The 19,693-nt window shown below is 40.6% G+C and overlaps 1 protein-coding gene across 10 annotated transcripts in view; it reads right to left on the minus strand.

Moving 5' to 3' along the window:
• The window catches only part of PHF20L1 (PHD finger protein 20 like 1), an 83,275-nt gene that overhangs the window by 13,236 nt on the left and 50,346 nt on the right, over nucleotides 1–19,693 (minus strand). For all 10 annotated transcript variants that reach the window (XM_057531728.1, XM_028168193.2, XM_057531734.1 and 7 more), the window contains 4 exons: nucleotides 8,262–8,426; nucleotides 4,335–4,516; nucleotides 3,241–3,340; nucleotides 1,658–1,853 (listed from right to left, as the gene is read on the minus strand). In XM_057531728.1, the coding sequence (XP_057387711.1) occupies nucleotides 1,658–1,853; nucleotides 3,241–3,340; nucleotides 4,335–4,516; nucleotides 8,262–8,426 (643 nt within the window). The remainder of the gene's footprint in view (nucleotides 1–1,657; nucleotides 1,854–3,240; nucleotides 3,341–4,334; nucleotides 4,517–8,261; nucleotides 8,427–19,693) is intronic.

Genomic DNA, 19,693 nt, shown 5'->3' on the forward strand with positions numbered 1-19,693 from the left:
GTAGCTAGTGATAATAACTATTATTATTAGAAATATTAACATAAAGAGAGCCTATAGGCATGAGGCAAAATTCGTCCAGTTGAAATCCTTAGTGAAATTATGAATGTACAGAAATTCATATTGATGTCAAGGACAACCAGGTTTTAAAAAAAAAGCTTAGCTTAATAATTTAGTTTCTCCTTTGAGTTTTAGCATTTGCATGGCCTTTTTATAAAGAAATCCATATTCAGGTTTATGACATACAACCGAAGCAAATTCCATTCAACAATTACTGAGTACTTATCCCTCCACTAACCTCTAGGAATAAAATGATGAATAAGACACAAGCCCTACCTTCAAGGAACCCATGGCTTAGTAAGGGGAGGCAGACATAAACAAGGTGCACCAAAGTGCCTGAAACCAGTACGCATGGAGTCTGCCAAGGATGTGATCAGCTCTAGTTGGGAAGGTAATCATGAAAAAGCATTTGCTAGAAGGACTAATGGCAGAAGGTTATTCTGGCTGTGAGTAAAGGCCTGGAGCTATGAAAAAGCATGCTTCATTCAGCGATTATGGTTTGGTATAGCTGGAACATTTGGGGGAAAAATTAGAAGAGGGAAGACATGACAACAAAATGACAGAGAGAATACGCATCGTGGAAGGATTCAGAGTGCATGCTGAATGAGCCTGCACTCTTCTCAATGGGCACCAGGAAGACACGATGGTATATTAAGCTCCAAAGAGACAAACTCCTCTTTATCTTCTACTCGATCACACTGGCAACAGTAGGAAGGATGAACTGGAAGAGCACAAGGCTGGAGCCACCGGGGATTTACAAGGTACGGCAACCGTTCACGTGAGAAGAACAGCCCGGCTCAGCCGGCCTTGGTGAGGAGAGAGACAGGGACGGTAAGGAACCACAGGGACAGAGGACTCAGCGGGCCTCGCCACCGCGGGAGGGGCGGGACGGGGATGGAAGGAAGGGAAGGGGCACGTTTCCAGCCCAGGCAAGTGAGTCAAAATAAAGAAAAACTTGTGAAGAACCAGTGAATCACCCTGTTTTATATAAAATATGTATACTTTTAAAGAGAAATTCTAGGGCGGTATTAGGAAGAACTAAAAACAAGGACTTCAAGAACATTCTGATATGTTACTTACGGAGGCTCAGTGTTTCTTCTGTTTTTGTTTTGTTTTGTTTTGTTTTTAAGGAGAAATTGCCTGGGATGACTAAAACATATTTGGTACACAGGAGACGAATAGATTACATGACCTGCTGGCTCCCTTCAAAGCCAATCTTAAGGTAATTTAAAAATATACCTTTGCATCTATTTCATCGTGACAGCATTCCTGAAGGAGGACACACACCAAAGGGTTCACCACAGCAACTGTACTTTTGTGCGCAAGGTGAGCCCACAAAACAGTGTCACGGGACTAACATTTGCTGAAATACTAGATGCCGTTGTTATTCACCCACGCTTCTCTATCCCAGGACAATAGGCATGAAGGAGCTATTCATCCAAAAAGTTACTAACCTTTCCTTTTTTTTAAAGTTAAAATTTGTTCAAATATCTATTCTGTCTTCCAAGCTGCTAATCTGAACCTGCAAAAAGCCAACCGATTTAGTTTAAATTAAAATTCACACTAAAGTGTGCCCCTCCCTCCGCCGCCCGTCACTTACTTTAGGATTCCGATCTTCAGCTGTAACCCATGCAGGACTTTCGTAACACCATAGACATCAGCAAGCAGGTGGTGTGTGGAAACTATCTTTTTGGCATTGAGATGAGAGTAGTTTTCTTTTAAAAATGATAACCCGCACATTCTCCCATTATTCAACCAATCCTTATCGTAACGATATTTTGCGCTCCACCTCTGACCTGTAGATAAAGTTGACATTGAAGTGACAAAGGATTCCACTTATTCAGACTTCCCTTCAACTGCTACCCGATTAACATCACTCAGTGAACAAGGCGAGCTCTAGGACTAAGAACAAATTCAAAAGACGATTCAGACAGTGCTTCAAGGGGTTGGCACTGTGAGAGTTCCTCCCACCTTCAGATTTCCTGCCCGGTAAGCAGGACAAACTCCATGAAGGATGTGGTCAGTGGCAGGTCACACCTGCAGAGGAACCTTGAGTGTGCTGCTTTCCATTTTTTATGTCTCTGTCATCTGTTTTCTAAAAAGGCCAAAAGGGCTCGACAGAAACTAGACAGGGGTACTTGTTTCTCTCACTAACATTTGTTTTGAACTGGGCGAACAGAGAGTTCTAGTTAACTGACTAAGGACCCCTCCCTCACATCTAAGAGCTCACAGAATCCAATATAATCCTACATCTTCACCACCGACAGTAATTATATCCTATTACAATTAGTTGCTTCTATGTCTGTGTCCCCTACTATACTGTGAGCGAGAGGAAGGCGTGGTTAGAATCAATCACCTTACCCCGCACCACCAGATTTTAGCAAATAGAAGGCATCCGATAAATGCTGCTGGATGAACAAATGAACAAATGCCTACCGTCATGTAGGTTTGGATAACTCTCCTGCTTCTTAATGCTATTGTTATTATTATTATTTCTGATAGACGGAACAAGGCAGCAGCCTTTCATTTGAGATGTCTAGATGGGTTCTGCCTCAGAGCTGGAAGTGCACACGATATGCAGAACACTGCTGCTCGGAGAGCCTCTGCGTGGAGGAAGGCACCTAGGGGACAGGGAGCCCAAAGGCACAGGGCTTCCTCTCGGTGCGGCCAGTCTAGCACCATCCTTGTGCACGAGGCATGCGACATTCTGTGCCCCCGCTGCCTCATCAGTAAACTAAAGGGGTCGGGCGTGATAACTGGACATCCCATCTGCTCTAACATTAGGTTGATATGCAGCACTATCAGACACTCGTTCAAAACTGCGTCAGCAGGAGCGTCAGTTCAGACTAGGAGTCCGTTCAAACAGCCATATGTTAACCTATTTAGAAATCAATACACAGGAGTAGATTAAGGAGCTAGTTCTCTTCAGGTAAAAGCCACAACCCTCTCCTTCCAGTAAGGCAGTTAATTATGCTAAGGAATTTATGCTAATGCTTTTGCCTAAATAATTAATATGGAAAATGAAACCATAACAAACAGTGAAAACCAGTTTTAAATTTTAACATGGAAGCGGAGTCTAGCTGACACAGAAGTCATGGTGTCTCAGACAGCTGACGTACGACGGAACGTGTATGTAACAAGACATCCAGACACCTTGCGGTGAGCACAGGGACCGAAGCTTACCTGGAGGGTCCCGGCAGATGTAGCAGAGGTACTGCTCCGGGATGCTCTCCTCCAGCAGCCCCATGCACACGCTGTGCTGCCAGCACAGGCACTCTTCACACTGCCGGGAAACAACCGCACTTTACTCGCTAGAAATCAAGACAGACCCCTTCTCTTCAACTAGCTGGCTGAGTCTTGCTGCGGCAGCGGCTGTGGCAGCTGCCACCAGTTCAATTCTTAATCCACATAACAAAAGCAAGTGATGACTTCCGAGAAATTTCACTTCTGAAACAGTCAGCTATTTCAAGCACTTCCTCTCGTTGCACCCATTAAAATGTGCTTTGATAAACTGGTTTAATCATAAAAAAGGCATAAGATTATTTCTCCCATCTATTTTCACACATCCTTAGAACTCTTAAAAATAGCTTATTAAAGTGCAGAAATTTAAAAAAAAAAAAAAAGGCGACTTTGTAGTAGTGCGTTAGGTAACAACCTCTTAAAGTACTACCTGTGTGGTGAACCTATAAATTTGTAGTTCCCTTATTGAGAAAACCACTGAAAAGGGGGGGAAAAAGATGATTACTTTTTCTTCGTTTCTATAACTAACATCTCTGAATCTTCCAAATGTAACCACAAAATATGGGTTATGCTTTCCTTTATTCTTAAAGATACCTTTTCTACAGGGAGAGGTTATTTGTAATGGTAATCCTTGCAACAAAGCTTTCCTTTAATCTTCAATACTGTGGAAACTTTTCTGCCCTTTGAAGGGTGACTATATAACGTAAATTATTAAACAACAGGATCCAGACCAGCAGGAAAAGAATTGCTATGGTCTACCCTTCAGTGTGGACGCTTAGCCACCTTAATGGCTCTTGAAAAGAATTTCAGCTAGAAGACCTCAAAATAAACATCCCGGAGAGAGATCCTCAGATAAGAAAACAGTCTACTTCATCTGAAGAAGAGATCTGCCAATCATTACAACTGGTACTTTAAACCTGACGCTAAGCTAGAAGCCTCCATCTTCAAAAGGACGGTGAGGAAAAAGAGAACACAGATGCCCCAATGAATGTGCTGAGCACCTGAACTAACTCAGGGCTGAAGGGAAGACAGGTCACCTGAATCATGAAGCCGTTCTCCTCGTCCATCTCACAAATGCATCGCACAATTTCATTAAGCGCATCATCTTCATCTTGAGATTCCTCAAAATTGGTTGAATCAAAGTCCTGATTGTACTCATCCCCACTGAGGAGCAAACTCTCCGTTGAAGAATCATCTAGGAAATCCACATCCGATAAGTCTAGAATATACATAAAAGCATACTCAGCATTTTTTTTTCATTTTTACGTCATTTTCTAGAAAGAAAGGCACTATAGGAAGTGATTATAAGCTATTAAGTATTTAGAAAGGGAGGGCAGACGAATGGGAATACAGTATTTGTCTCTAGACAAAGAAACAAATGATTTTTGAAGCTCAGGCAACTATGATCGTTTTACATCTTAATGTTAACACCATTACAAGTAACTCAGAAAGTATCCCCTAGTCCAGGTGCTTACAGAGGTGAGGGCTAAGGTTGACACTAACAATTAAAATTTGCAGTTTTCAAATGCTTTCACAAACATTATCCCTTCTGATCCTCACAACAACAATGGGTTGTAAAAAGAACAGGGTTCATTATTTGCACCATACAGCTACACAGCACTTCAGAGAGGTGAAGGAGCTTTGCCTAGGGTCCTGACAGCAGTACTGGGATTCTTAACAGTATCAGTATCATCAACGACCACTGCACTTAACATACACCAGGTACCATCCAAAGCACTTTAAATATGACATGACTTGCTCGGTAATGCAGCCAGCTAGTGGTAAAGCCAACTGCACACCAGGACTGCCTGACTCCACAGCCTGTACTCTTAATGATTTCAGCATTTCTTAAACTGGGATTATGAGTTCCCTAAGGAATTTTAAAATGTTTTAAATTTCATTTTGATAAAAAAATCTTTAAAAAAATAAGTAAGTATACCCTAGAAGTTAGGTTATATTGATGACCACTATATACAACTCTATTCAAATCCTAGGTTTTTAAGTTGTACTTATAACAGCGTTGAGTCAAAGACTATCATTTAGCTCAGGCTATTGAGGAAAAAAATATCAAGGCAAATGTAAGGAAATATTTATTCATGACAAAGGGAAAGAAATGACAGGACACCACAGGTCTGCCGGAGTGTGGGTGGAGGCATGTTGGGGAAACCGAGTCATCACATGGCACGTGACACAAGACCTCACCACTGCTCACAGGCTCCTGAAACGGAGGCTGCTCCTCGAACAGAGAGCAGAGCTGGCTCCTGCCTACCTCACCACCCTAACCTGCAGTCACGTTCTCAACCATTCCTTCACCTGCTGCTTATTCATCTCCCCTTTCTAGAACGTCAAGAGTCCATGAGAGCAAGCAAGAGTCCACTGCATTGTTGAATGCTCTGTAGTCAGTGCTTAGGATGAAGCCTGATACATGTGATAGCCACTCCAGAATGTTTCTGGAAGAGGGAAGGAGGGAGTCGTTATATAGAGAAAATTTTTTCAGACTTAATCAGACTAGGTGGAAGTTGCCTGAATTCAAACGAAATAATTCATGCAATTTATATTTTAAATATTTCATATGACTTAGTGTTTTCCTTATCAGCTTCTAATCGTGCTTATATTTTCCCCGACTCAATGTTTTTGAATGTTTTGTTTCTGACTTATAAAAAGTTAGTGTTTTATAGAAAAATAAATGTTTTCTTCTCTTTAGGATCTTAGGACATCTTGGAGAGAGTAAGGTCAGTAGAAATGAGACAATGGTACAGAAATACAAAAAAAAATTCAATCAGAATCAGAAGTAAATTAGATATTATAAAATCTTTCTAATATTAACAATATGGGTAGTTTTGAGAACCTGAAGAATAAATTTCATTTACTCATAATCTTGCTAACTTAAATCCCAAATTTGTACTTTCTCTTGGGCTTTCTTGAATACAAGTTCATGTTGCAAAATGGCAGACCAGAACGTGGATGAACAGTTTCAAACACTGCTGCAGCACGTATGTGGTATTCAATGAATGGCAATCATAACAGGGTTAGCAATGAATTTAATTTAAAAACTACTATCATTGAAAGGAATTAGTGTATATCTCACATAGGCTTGTATGGCCAAAACAGCCAGGCTTCACGGTGCTAGAAGGCAAATTTAAAACATTGGCCAGAAGATCCAGTTCGACTAAACTCGCAAGCATCAAAGCAGTGCTTGGCTGAATTCTGGAGGCTAAGTAAACGGGCCACTGGGTTGAAAGTTCAGTAAGAAAAGCAAGTACAGGCCCCTTCGCACACTGAAATGGCCACCTGGACAAGAGCTCCAACTGAGCGGCCACGGAGCACTGCTCTCTTGTAACTGCTGCCCCGTGAACTAGCGCTGCTGTTCCCCCACACAGTACTCTCAACGTGTGTGGTTTCCACATCAGCATCACCCGGGAGCTTGTCAGAAATCAGAAATACTGTGCGTAAGACCCAGAACTGTGTTTTAAGAAGCTCTCCAGGTGGTTCTGATGCACAGTAACATTTGAGAACCTCTCCATTTTTCTTCTCAGAGCTCAACGCTTGAACACGTGAAGCGCAGGGGAAAGACAGCGGGACTGAGGGTACACATTCATGACACTCTTCCCAGCCCTCTCCCAAGTGTTCTAGTTCCAGCAACACTGGTCATCCAGATATTATCTCCCACTCTCCATCACTCTGTATAAAAAGGCAATTTTGAGACCTTGATGGCTCACAGTATGGGTGTTATGTGATTTTCAACCCTGGCTACCGGGGCTGTCTTGCCAGGACCCACCCTCCGAGAAATCCCAGATTTGTGCTCCGCTGAAGGACCTGATATCATATATTTTAGCATCACACCAATGAATCTAATGTACACCTGAGGTTAAGAACCACTGGCCCAAAAGGGAAAAGGTGACTCGTATTTGTTAGAAAAGGGGACAGAACTTTTTCCTAATCCCTCCCCAATTTTTTTTTTTTAGATTTGAGATTAAAAAATCTCAAAAGTGCTATGTGCTTATTTTAGGGTAAAGGGAAGAATATGCTTTTCTCCATAGTGAGCTAGAGGGGAGTTAGGCCTGGAAGAGAATAGGCAGTAACAGTGCCAGAGAAAACACATGACCTGGCATCTGTCATGTAGGGCACTTAAGGAGAAGACAGGGCACTCCCCATAAATATCCCTGGGATTTTACATAGGATGAACCCCCATCCTTTCCTCTTCATTCCTTGCCTCTGGTTCCTACTGTGCTAGAGCTCTGGTCTCAAGCCATCAATATCTGCAGTTGGGAGAGTTCCTCTTCCCGTTGCTTAGAACACTAGCAGGTAAGAGTCCTCAACACCTTCCACTGTCAGGACTGGACTTACAGGAAAACCTGAGAGATTCCAACTCCAGGGCTCGTGTCACCACCTAACATGGTCTTCTGTCTACGTGTTTAATACCTGAATGTGTTCAAATCACTGATCTGACCACATTTCCAGACTTTTGGTTACAGACATATCTGTGATCAGGAATTCAAAGTGCATTTTTAAGACTATGATAAATATCTGGCAGAAAAAGCATTACCTTAGGAGTTAAGACAGACCTTGGTTTGAGTTTTAATTCTAACGCTAACTAGCCCCATAAGTTACTTAACCTATAAGCCTCTGCTTGTTTATGTAATGTGGGTAACAATATCTACTTTATAAGCTGGTAGTGAAGAATATGAAAATACATGTGAAAACACCTGCAGAAGACCAGTACATAGTAGACACTAATTGTTTCCTTACTACCTGTCCTACAGTTAAGTATAAATGCCGATTTTACTTTATATAAATTAAAAAGTAGCTCAAATTTCTAATGCTGAGATTTTCATATTAGTTCATGGAATAACTTTTTAAATTGTGTGCCCTGCTCAGATAGGCCTCATTAAAGTATGTTTTATTTTCGGTTCCACATTTAAGAATCTTAAGACTTGTTTTAAGCATTACATGGTTACACATACTTTCACCACTAAGATCAACTGACAAAATTGCCCTTGGGTACTGATATGTTGTATTTTTCTCCGTAAACATGCTTCGTAGAGCCAGAGAACTCCCAGAAGATCGAGTTAGTGGAGAAGAGCACCTTTCCAAAAATTCTAGGGAACTGTCTTCATAGTCTGAATAGTCTGCAACATAAGATACATAGAGAAATATTAATAAAGTGTCAAGTAATCAAGAAGAGTCACTATAAAAATAATGAGAAAGTCATGTTTTAGGATACATAAACAATCATGCCACCACTTTCTCCTCTCATCCATGAACAGCTAGATCATTATGCATCTGATGAACGAGGTTTGGCAAGAACACCTGGGAAATACACCCCAGGCAGGATATACATAGCAGGGAGCACATGTTCTAACTGGTACCCATAAACTCTTACTAAGTAGTCCAGAAGCGAAAAAGGATTAGAGCTACATTTTCTCTTCGTTATAGTCACAGCTATGTCTGCAGTAAGCTGTGCAAGATGGAAATTAACCTTTTTTTTTTTTAAAAGAGGCTCTCGGGATGTCTAGCATGTCAATTATTATAGTGATAATTTGATCAATAAATTCGTCAGCAGAAAACCTCTGAACTAAATTAAATGGTCCTGAAAGAAATTAGTTCCGTCTTCCTCAGCTTAGAATGAGCCATGAAGGCGGATAAGCAGAGCGGGGTGGGGAAGCAAAGACAGGAGAGGGCGTGAGTCTAGGCACACGCGGAGGCCACGAAGCAGAATGCCTGGCACATCTGACAAACTACAAGACCGCGGTCAGAGCACACTGAGTGAGGCAGGCGAGCAACGAGGCTAGCGAGACCGCAGCCAGATCAGGTTAAAGCTTTTTTTGTTTTTAAGTTTCATCCTGAAAGCAACAGGAAGTCAAAGTTTGTAAGGGGAAGCAAGATGTGACACACATCCAGTTCCATTTTTCCGCTGCGGAATGCAGGAAGGAGTCCGGGGAGCACAGGTAGCGGTGGGGACGCAGTTCAGAGGCAGCGGCCTGGGCGGGGAGGAAGGCAGCTGAGGCGACATTTGAGAGGCAGATGCAGTGACCTGTGGACTGGAGATGGAGGGCTGAGATGCTACCTTCAAGGGCAATTTCCAGGTTTCTGCTGGAACAACTAGGTGTTGAAACTGGCATGCTGAGATGGAGCTGAAGTGTAAATGGGAGGTGGAGAAATCAGAGGAGAAATGCAGATTCAGAGGAGGGCTTTTTGAAGACGGGAGATCCTACACGTTGTCCATATAAATCTAAAAATCCGGGGGTGGGGAGGCAGGCAGTGAGAAATGCCAGGATTTTAAGAAGAGAAAGACAGACAGTGTCTTCATTTTAGTAGAGGCAAAGGAGAAGATTGATATATTCAGGTAAGCATGTAGATATGGTGGATAAGAGATGAGCAAGTGCTCATCTGATGGCTTCTATTTCCTCAACTGAGTATGAGGCGAAGGATGTAAACTGATGCAGATTAGGGAATAAGTAAGAGGTAGAAAAAGCTGAAGAAAGGTAGAGAGTGGAAAAGCAAGTTTACAAGAGAAGAGCAGTCCAATGCTGGTGGGTACCGAGTATCATCCATCAGAAGTTGGTAGTGTGGGAAGCAGAATAATGGTCCCCTAAAACGTCCACAGCCTAATCCCCAGACTTGTGAATAGGCTGGGTTACATGGCAAAGGGGAATTAAGGTTGCTGATGGAATCAGGCTGGAAATCAGCTGACCTTAAAATAAGAGATTATCCTGACTTATCTGGGTTGGCCTAACATCAACACGAGGGTCCCTAAAAGTAAAAGAGGGGGCAAAAGAGTCAGTGCCAGAGTGATGTAAAGTAAGAAAAGACTCGAGCCACCACTGCTGGCTTTGAAGAGGTGAGTGGGACAAGGGCCAGGACACTTGGCAGCCTCTGGAATCTGGAAAAGGCAAAAAAATGGATTCTCCCCGAGAGCCTCTAGAAAGGAGTGCAGTCCTGACACCCTGATTTTAGCCCAGTGAGACCCATTTTGGACTTCTGACCTTCAGAACCTTAAGATAATCAATGTGTGTTTTTAAGTCACTGTTATGTAGTTGTGACAGCAGCAATGGGAAACTAATATAGTGGTCGTCGTAAATATCACAGCAGAGCTCACGTTTACCAAGAGCTCTCTATGTGCCAAACTGGACTCTAAGTGCTTTATGTGTACTAACTCATAATCCTCACAACCATCCAATAAGGGAGCTACAACTGCTAGTGCTGTTTTACAAATGAAAAAACAGAGGCAGAAAAGGTTAAGTTGCCCAAGAATACACAGCTATCAATGGCAGATCCAACATTTGAGCCCAGACAGCCTGACTACAGAAGCCTTACTCTTCAACAAAAAGCGTCATTAGTGGATTTCAACATTTAACGTGTACACACACTGGAAAGCTTGTTCAAACCACTTCCTGGGCCTCACGCCTGCGTCACTCAGCAGTGGGACCACTCCCAGATGATGCTGGTGCTGTCAGCCTACAGAGCCTCCTCTCATAGCCTCGCAGAAACTGCAGGGCTGCCAGCACCATGTTACTCAAGCACAGGCGTGGAAATGTGAAGGGCACTGATTAAACGCTAGCCAGGCGCTGGGTTCAGTATCCATACTTCACAACGATTATCTTACGGCATCCTAACAATAAATCTACAGAGTAGAAACTATCGTTACCCTTTTACAAGCAAGGAAACTGAGGTTTATAGAATTTAATAACTTGCCAAAGGTCACCCAAGCTCTAAGTGTCGCAATCAGGATTTGAACCCACACACTCAGCTCTCAAAACCTGCCCTTTTATCCATGACATGCTATAATGCCCTCTCAGCAAAAGTGAAAGCAGAAGTACTGGCTGAGTATAAAAATGGTAAAAATCTCAATTTGGTGTTAAAAATAAAACACGGCTGACATTTAATCTCTTTACGTTATATTAGCAACTGAACAAAATTTCTTAGCATTCTACACCCCTCCTGTATTCCCCACTCCCATGCCCTCGGGCTATTATGAATAAAAGTCTACTGCTATGTTTCAGGGTTAGAGCAATGTAATCTACATAAAGCTTCTCTAAATATAACTTTTGTACTGCTTTTACCACACACAAAACATATCATAACTTTCTTAGTAGATATTTATGCATGCTTTTTACCACTCTTAACATATACGCTTGCTTACAAGTGCCTGGAAGGGAATCTTTGTTTTTACTATACAATACTTTGGATTCTCTTTGCATTTCTCATTCTAGTTCTTTTAAACCTCTGTATGCCTTCAGTTTTCTCATATTTACAGATACATGAAAGACAAAGAGATGACGAGATTTGCTCAAAATAACAAGCTAAAGACTGGCAAAGATGTCACTCTTAAATAGAATCCAACACGGCAATTTCTCACACACACAGATTGAACACAATGTTAGTTTTATATTATGGAAACTAATTCTGGTAATCGAAACATGTCAACCCACTCTTTAATGGGATAATTATAAAGAACTACTTAATTCAATTACTCCTTTCCATAACTTCATTTAAACAGATAACTACTGACTTAGTATGCCAACAAACACAAGGAGGGAAGGATACACAGCCTAGTAAACAATCTTTAAGACACAGGAGGTTAAGATTAACAACACAGCATGATGGTTAAAGTTAAAATTAAGACTCAGAAGCCAGACTGCCTGGGTTCCAATCTGCTTTTCTCCACTTACTAGCCATGTGAGCTTGGACAACTCTCTTCATCTCTTCTGTTTTAGTTAACTGTTTATAAAATGGGGATAACAGGCCCCACCGTAAGAGGTTAATGCGGGGATTAAATGAACTAGTATATGTAAAATGCTCAGTGTTTGGTACATAATAAGCACCAGCAAGATATGCAAAATCACATTGAGTGATGAAAAGAAAGATTTTTTTAAACTCCTTAATGGCAGTAATTGCAGACTAAAATACATATTCTATTAGGAACCTCATGTAGTAATAATGTGAATTCTTTAAAATTAAGATGTCTTTGAAATTTCAAAGTTACTTAAAACCCCCTATTTCCAGTTTAAAGAACACTCTTCTAATTTAATCATCTGGGGAAAAGTGTCATTTCCAAGATAAATGTAAATAGCCCAGAAAAAATTCTCCTCAAATGTAATAACCAATTGCAAAGATGTTGGTGATTACTCGACCCAACACCTGCTGTGTACAAAGAGCAATGCTTCTGTACATCTTTAGTATTTACCAGGACTCTACTTTCAAAGTTAAGATTTTCATTTATAGATCTGATTTTAAAACATTTTTTAAAGGTTTATTTAATGGCTCTTTATAAATAGGGTTACCATAGGTAATGGTGGGTTACAATTCTGAGGTGCAAATTTTCTCTGCACTTTTTTCTCTAAGACTTATTAATCCTAATCACTCTCCTTTCTTTCAAGTTACCACATCCTGCATTATCATAACTACCCCTCACTTTGCTACCAGGTATGGCCCACTTCTTACTTTGTTCTTTGTCAGCCCCTCCCTGTTATCTTTTCCCCACTTTCACAGGTGTTTCGGTACACAGAATTCTGCATCTGCTGCTGTAGTATTGGAAGAGACCTGTTTGCCGATGCAACGTAAGGTGACTTAAAAAGCTTGGCCCTTCCTGCCCTGACACCTCAGTGTCTCTGTTGGAATACCCAAGGCAGCCAAATCCCCTCAGCCTCTGCTCAGCTGGGAGTTCATCTGGCAGTCTGATCTGCAGTGTGAAGCTTGTCATTTCTGCATTGTGATACATAATCACGGGAGGGTAGTCACTAAACAAGGGAATCTGTGGTTCATGGTTTCCGTTTACAGAGCTCCAGAGTCTCCTAACGTTAGATTCTCTCTAGTATGGATTCCACAGAGCTATCTGTGAAGGGGTGGGGTGGAGGAGAAAGGCTGAGGACCAGTGCAGACACAGAAGTGTCCAGAGATGTTCAAGACACTCTCTGGGAAGTGGTTTCAAGTTTTTCAATCCCATTTTGATCCCATATCTTCAAATTTACTTTGGTAGCTTTAGAGTTAGAAAATGTAAAAACTTCATACCCTGTGGAAAGATTAGATGTTATTTTTGGCCTATAGAGTTAAAATCTGAAGAATTTACCAAAAGTGACTACCAACTCCGAAATTACCTTGTTGGCTTTACAGTTTTTAAAACTGTTTTTTCTTTTAAAGTGTTTGATGAATACGGGGAAAAAATGGGTATGACATAAAGCACATAAATACTACAAAATACTTAGGTACTCATCATGAAATTTAAGAGGGTATCATTGTCAGTTTTGAAGCTTCCTTTGTGCCACTTTCCAATTTGAACTAATAAATTTCCTTCGTCCACCTCAGAGGTAATCACTATCCTAAATTTCTATTCATCATTCTCTTCCTTTCCTTCATGCTTTTGCTACATACATTTGAATCTCTAAAAGATATACTGTTTAGTTTTACAAATTTTTGATCTTTACATAGATGAAATCATATTACTGTACATGTTTTCTTCAGTGACTTGATTTTTATTTATTTATTTATTCTTCTTAGTTATCCATTTTATACATATTAGTGTATACATGTCAATCCCAATTTCCCAATTCATCACACCACTACCACCACCCCGCCGCTTTCCCCCCTGGTGTCCATACGTTTGTTCTCTACATCTGTGTCTCAATTTCTGCCCTGCAAACCGGTTCATCTGTACCATTTTTCTAGGTTCCACATATATGCGTTAACATACGATATTTGTTTTTCTCTTTCTGACTTACTTCACTCTGTATGACAGTCTCTAGATCCACCCACGTCTCTACAAATGACCCAATTTCGTTCCTTTTTATGGCTGAGTAACACTCCATTGTGTAAACGTACCACATCTTCTTTATCCATTTGTCTGTTGATGGGCATTTCGGTTGCTTCCATGACCTGGCTATTGTAAATAGTGCTGCAATGAACATCGGGGTGCATGTGCCTTTTTGAATTATGGTTTTCCCTGGGTATATGCCCAGTAGTGGGATTGCTGGGTCATATGGTAATTCCATTTTTAGTTTTATAAGGAACCTCCATACTGTACTCCATAGTGGCTGTATCAACTTACATTCCCACCAACAGTGCAAGAGGGTTCCCTTTTCTCCACACCCTCTCCAGCATTTGATGTTTCTAGATTTTTTGATGATGGCCATTCTGACTGGTGTGAGGTGATACCTCATTGTAGTTTTGATTTGCATTTCTCTAATGATTAGTGATGTTGAGCATCCTTTCATGTGTTTGTTGGCAATCTGTATATCTTCTTTGGAGAAATGTTTGTTTAGGTCTTCTGCCCATTATTGGATTGGGTTCTTTGTTTTTTTGATATTGAGCTGCATGAGCTACTTGTGCATTTTGGAGATTAATCCTTTGTCAGTTGCTTCGTTTGCAAATATTTTCTCCCATTCTGAGGGTTGCCTTTTCATCTTCTTTGTAGTGTCCTTTGCTTTGTAAAAGCTTTTAAGTTTCATTAGGTCCCATTTGTTTATTTTTGATTTTATTTCCATTACTCTAGGAGGTGGATCAAAAAGAATCTTGCTATGATTTATGTCAAAGAGTGTTCTTCCTATGTTTTCCTCTAAGAGTTTTGTAGTGCCCAGTCTTACATTTAGGTCTCTAATCCATTTTGAGTTTATTTTTGTGCATGGTGTTAGGGAGTGTTCTAATTTCATTCTTTTAAATGTAGCTGTCCAGTTTTCCCAGCACCACTTATCGAAGAGACTGTCTTTTCTCAATTGTATATTCTTGCCTCCTTTATCAAAGATAAGGTGACCATATGTGCGTGGGTTTATCTCTGGGCTTTCTATCCTGTTCCATTGACCTATATTTCTGTTTTTGTGCCAGTACTATATTGTCTTGATTACTGTAGCTTTGTAGTATAGTCTGAAGTCAGGGAGCCTGATTCCTCCAGCTCTGTTTCTTTCCCTCAAGACTGCTTTGGCTATTCAGGATCTTCTGTGTCTCCATACAAATTTTAAGACTTTTTTGTTCTAGTTCTGTAAAAAATGCCATTGGTAATTTGATAGGGATTGCATTGAATCTGTAGATTGCTTTGGGTAGTATAGTCATTTTCACAATACTGATTCTTCCAATCCAAGAACATGGTATATCTCTCCATCTGTTGGTATCATCTTTAATTTCTTTCATCAGTGTCTTATAGTTTTCTGCATACAGGTCTATTGTCTCCCTAGGTAGGTTTATTCCTAGGTATTTTATTCTTTCTGTTGCAATGGTAAATGGGAGTGTTTCCTTAATTTCTCTTTCAGATTTTTCATCATTAGTGTATAGGAATGCAAGAGATTTATGTGCATTAATTTTGTATCCTGCAACTTTACCAGATTCCTTGATTAGCTCTAGTAGTTTTCTGGTGGCACGTTTAGGATTCTCTATGTATAGTATCATGTCATCTGCAAACAGTGACAGTTTTACTTCTTCTTTTCCAGTTTGTATTGTTTTTATTTCTTTTCCTTCTCTGATTGCCGTGGCTAGGACTTCCAAAACTATGTAGAATAGTGGTGAGAGTGGACATCCTTGTCTTGTTCCTGATCTTAGAGGAAATGCTTTCAGTTTTTCACCATTGAGAATGATGTTTGCTGTGGGTCTGTCATATATGGCCTTTATTATGTTGAGGTAGGTTCCCTCTATGCCCACTTTCTGGAGAGGTTTTATCATAAATGGGTGTTGAATTTTGTCAAAAGCTTTTTCTCCATCTATTGAGTTCATCATATGGTTTTTGTTTTGTTTTGTTTTGTTTTTTTTATTAAACAATTTTTTTTTACTAGCAGCCTTTTATTTATTTATTTATTTATTTAAATTTATTTTATTTATTTATTTATTTTTGGCTGTGCTGGGTCTTCGGTTCGTGCGAGGGCTTTCTCTAGTTGCGGCAAGTGGGGGCCACTCTTCATCGTGGTGCGCGGGCCTTTCACTATCGTGGCCCCTCCCGTTGCGGGGCACAGGCTCCAGACGCGCAGGCTCAGCAGCTGTGGCTCACGGGCCCAGCTGCTCCGCGGCATGTGGGATCTTCCCAGACCAGGGCTCGAACCCGTGTCTCCTGCATTAGCAGGCAGATTCTCAACCACTGCACCACCAGGGAAGCCCCATCATATGGTTTTTAATTCTTCAATTTGTGAATATGGTGTATCACATTGATTGATTTGCATATATTGAAGAATCCTTGCATCCCTGGGATAAATCCCACTTGATCATGGTGTATGATCCTTTTAATGTGTTGTTGGATTCTGTTTGCTAGTATTCTATTGAGGATTTTTGCATCTCTATTCATCAGTGATACTGTTCTGTAATTTTCTTTTTTTGTAGTATCTTTGTCTGGTTTTGGTATCAGGGTGATGGTGGCCTCATAGAATGAGTTTGGGAGTGCTCCTTCCTCTGCAATTTTTTTGGAACAGTTTGAGAAGGATGAGTGTTAGCTCTTCTCTAAATGTTTGATAGAATTCGCCTGTGAAGCCATCTGGTCCTGGACTTTTGTTTGTTGGAAGATTTTTAATCACAGTTTCAATTTCATTACTTGTGATTGATCTGTTCATATTTTCTATTTCTTCCTGGTTCACTCTTGTAAGGTTATACCTTTCTAAGAATTTGTCCATTTCTTCCAGGTTGTCCATTTTATTGGGATAGAGCTGCTTGTAGTAGTCTCTTAGGATGCTTTGTATTTCTGCGGTGTCTGTTGTAACTTCTCCTTTTTCATTCTGATTTTATTGATTTGAGTCTTCTCCCTCTTTTTCTTGATGAGTCTGGCTAATGGTTTATCAATTGTATTTACCTTCGCGAAGAACCAGCTTTTAATTTTATTGATCTTTGCTACTGTTTTGTTTCTATTTCATTTATTTCTGCTCTGATCTTTATGATTTCTTCCCTTCTGCTAACTTTGGGTTTGTTTGCTTTTCTTTCTCTAGTTCCTTTAGGTATAAGGTTAGATTGTTTATTTGAGATTTTTCTTGTTTCTTGAGGTAGGCTTGTACAGCTATAAACTTCCCTCTTAGAACAGCTTTTGCTGCATCCCATAGGTTTTGGATCGTTGCATTTTCATTGTCATTTGTCTCTAGGTATTTTTTGATTTCCTCTTTGATTTCTTCAGTGATCTCTTGGTTATTTACTAATGTATTGTTTAGCCTCCATATGTTTGTGGTTTTTACGTTTTTTTCCCTGGAATTGATTTCTAATCTCATAGTGTTGTGGTCAGAAAAGATGCTTGATATGATTGCAACTTTCTTAAATTTACTGAAGCTTGATCTGTGACCCATGATGTGATCTATCCTGGAGAATGTTCCCTGCGCACTTGAGAAGAAAGTGTAATCTGCAGTTTTTGGATGGAATGTCCTATAAATATCAATTAAATCTATCTGGTCTATTGTGTCATTTAAAGCTTCTGTTTCCTTATTTATTTTCATTTTGGATGATCTGTCCATTGGTGTAAGTGAGGTGTTAAAGTCCCCCACTATTATTGTGTTACTGTCAATTTCCTCTTTTATAGCTGTTAGCAGTTGCCTTATGTATTGAGGTGCTCCTATGTTGGTTGCATATATATTTATAATTGTTATATCTTCTCCTTGGATTGATCCCTTGATCATTATGTAGTGTCCTTCCTTGTCTCTTGTAACATTCTTTATTTTAAAGTCTATTTTATCTGAGTATTGCTTTCTTTTGATTTCCATTTGCATGGAATATCCTTTTCCATTCCCTCACTTTCAGTCTGTATGTGTCCCTAGGTCTGAAGTGGGTCTCTTGTAGACAGCTTGTATATGGGTCTTGTTTTTGTATCCACTCAGCGAGCCTGTGTCTTTTGGTTGGAGCATTTAATCCATTCACGTTTAAGATAATTATTGATATGCATGTTCCTATGACCATTTTCTTAATTGTTTTGGGTTTGTTTTTGTATGTTCTTTTCTTCTCTTGTGTTTCCCACTTAGAGAAGTTCCTTTAGCATTTGTTGTAGAGCTGGTTTGGTAGTGCTGAATTCTCTTAGCTTTTGCTTGTCTGTAAAGCTTTTGATTTCTCCATCGAATCTGAATGAGATCCTTGCCAGGTAGAGTAATCTTGGTTGTAGGTTCTTCACTTTCATCACTTTAAATATGTCATGCCACTCACTCCCTTCTGGCTTGTAGAGTTTCTGCTGAGAAATCAGCTGTTAACCTTATGGGAGTTCCCTTGTATGTTATTTGTTGTTTTTCCCTTGCTGCTTTCAATAATTTTTGTCTTTAAATTTTTGCCCATTTGATTACTATGTGTCTCGGTGTGTTTCTCCTTGGGTTTATTCTGTATGGGACTCTCTGCGCTTCCTGGACTTGCGTGGCTATTTCCTTTCCCATGTTTGGGAAGTTGTCAACTGTAATCTCTTCAAATATTTTCTCTGGTCCTTTCTCTCTCTTCTCCTTCTGGGACCCCTATAATGCGAATGTTGTTGTGTTTAATGTTGTCCCAGAGATCTCTTAGGCTGTCTTCATTTCTTTTCATTCTTTTCTCTTTATTCTGTTCCGCAGCAGTGAATTCCACCATTCTGTCTTCCAGGTCACTTATCCGTTCTTCTGCCTCAGTTATTCTGCTATTGATTCCTTCTAGTGTATTTTTCATTTCAGTTATTTTATTGTTCATCTGTTCATTTGTTCTTTAATTCTTCTAAGCCTTTGTTAAACATCTCTTGCATCTTCTCGATCTTTGCCTCTATTCTTTTTCCGAGGTCCTGGATCATCTTCGTTATCATTATTCTGAATTCTTTTTCTGGAAGGTTGCTTATCTCCACTTCACGTAGTTATTTTTCTGGGGTTTTATCTTGTTCCTTCATCTGGTACATAGCCCTCTGCCTTTTCCTCTTGTCTTTCTGTGAATGTGGTTCTTGTTCCACAGGCTGCAGGACTGTAGTTCTTCTTGCTTCTGCTGTCTGCCCTATGGTGGATGAGGCTATCTAAGAGGCTTGTGGGCTTCCTGGTGGCCCAGTGGTTGAGAATCTGCCTGCCAATGCAGGGGACACGGGTTCGAGCCCTGGTCTGAGAAGATCCCACATGCTGTGGAGCGGCTAGGCCCGTGAGCCAAAATTGCTGAGCCTGTATGTCTGGAGCCCGTGCTCCGCAACAAGAGAGGCCGCGATAGTGAGAGGCCCGTGCACCGTGATGAACAGTGGCCCCCACTTGCCGCAACTAGAGGAAGCCCTCGCACAGAAACGAAGACCCAACACAGCCATAAATAAATAAATAAATGAAAATTATCTTGGAAAAAAAAAAAGAGGCTTGTGCAAGTTTCCTGATGGGAGGGACTGGTGGTGGGTAGAGCTGGCTGTTGCTCTGGTGGGCAGAGCTCAGTAAAACTTTAATCCACTTGTCTGCTGATGGGTGGGGCTGGGTTCCCTCCCTGTTGGTTGTTTGGCCTGAGGCGACCCAACACTGGAACCTACCCAGGCTCTTTGATG

This window comes from Balaenoptera acutorostrata, chromosome 17 (assembly GCF_949987535.1).
Source record: "Balaenoptera acutorostrata chromosome 17, mBalAcu1.1, whole genome shotgun sequence".
Classification (NCBI taxonomy): Eukaryota; Metazoa; Chordata; class Mammalia; order Artiodactyla; family Balaenopteridae; genus Balaenoptera; species Balaenoptera acutorostrata.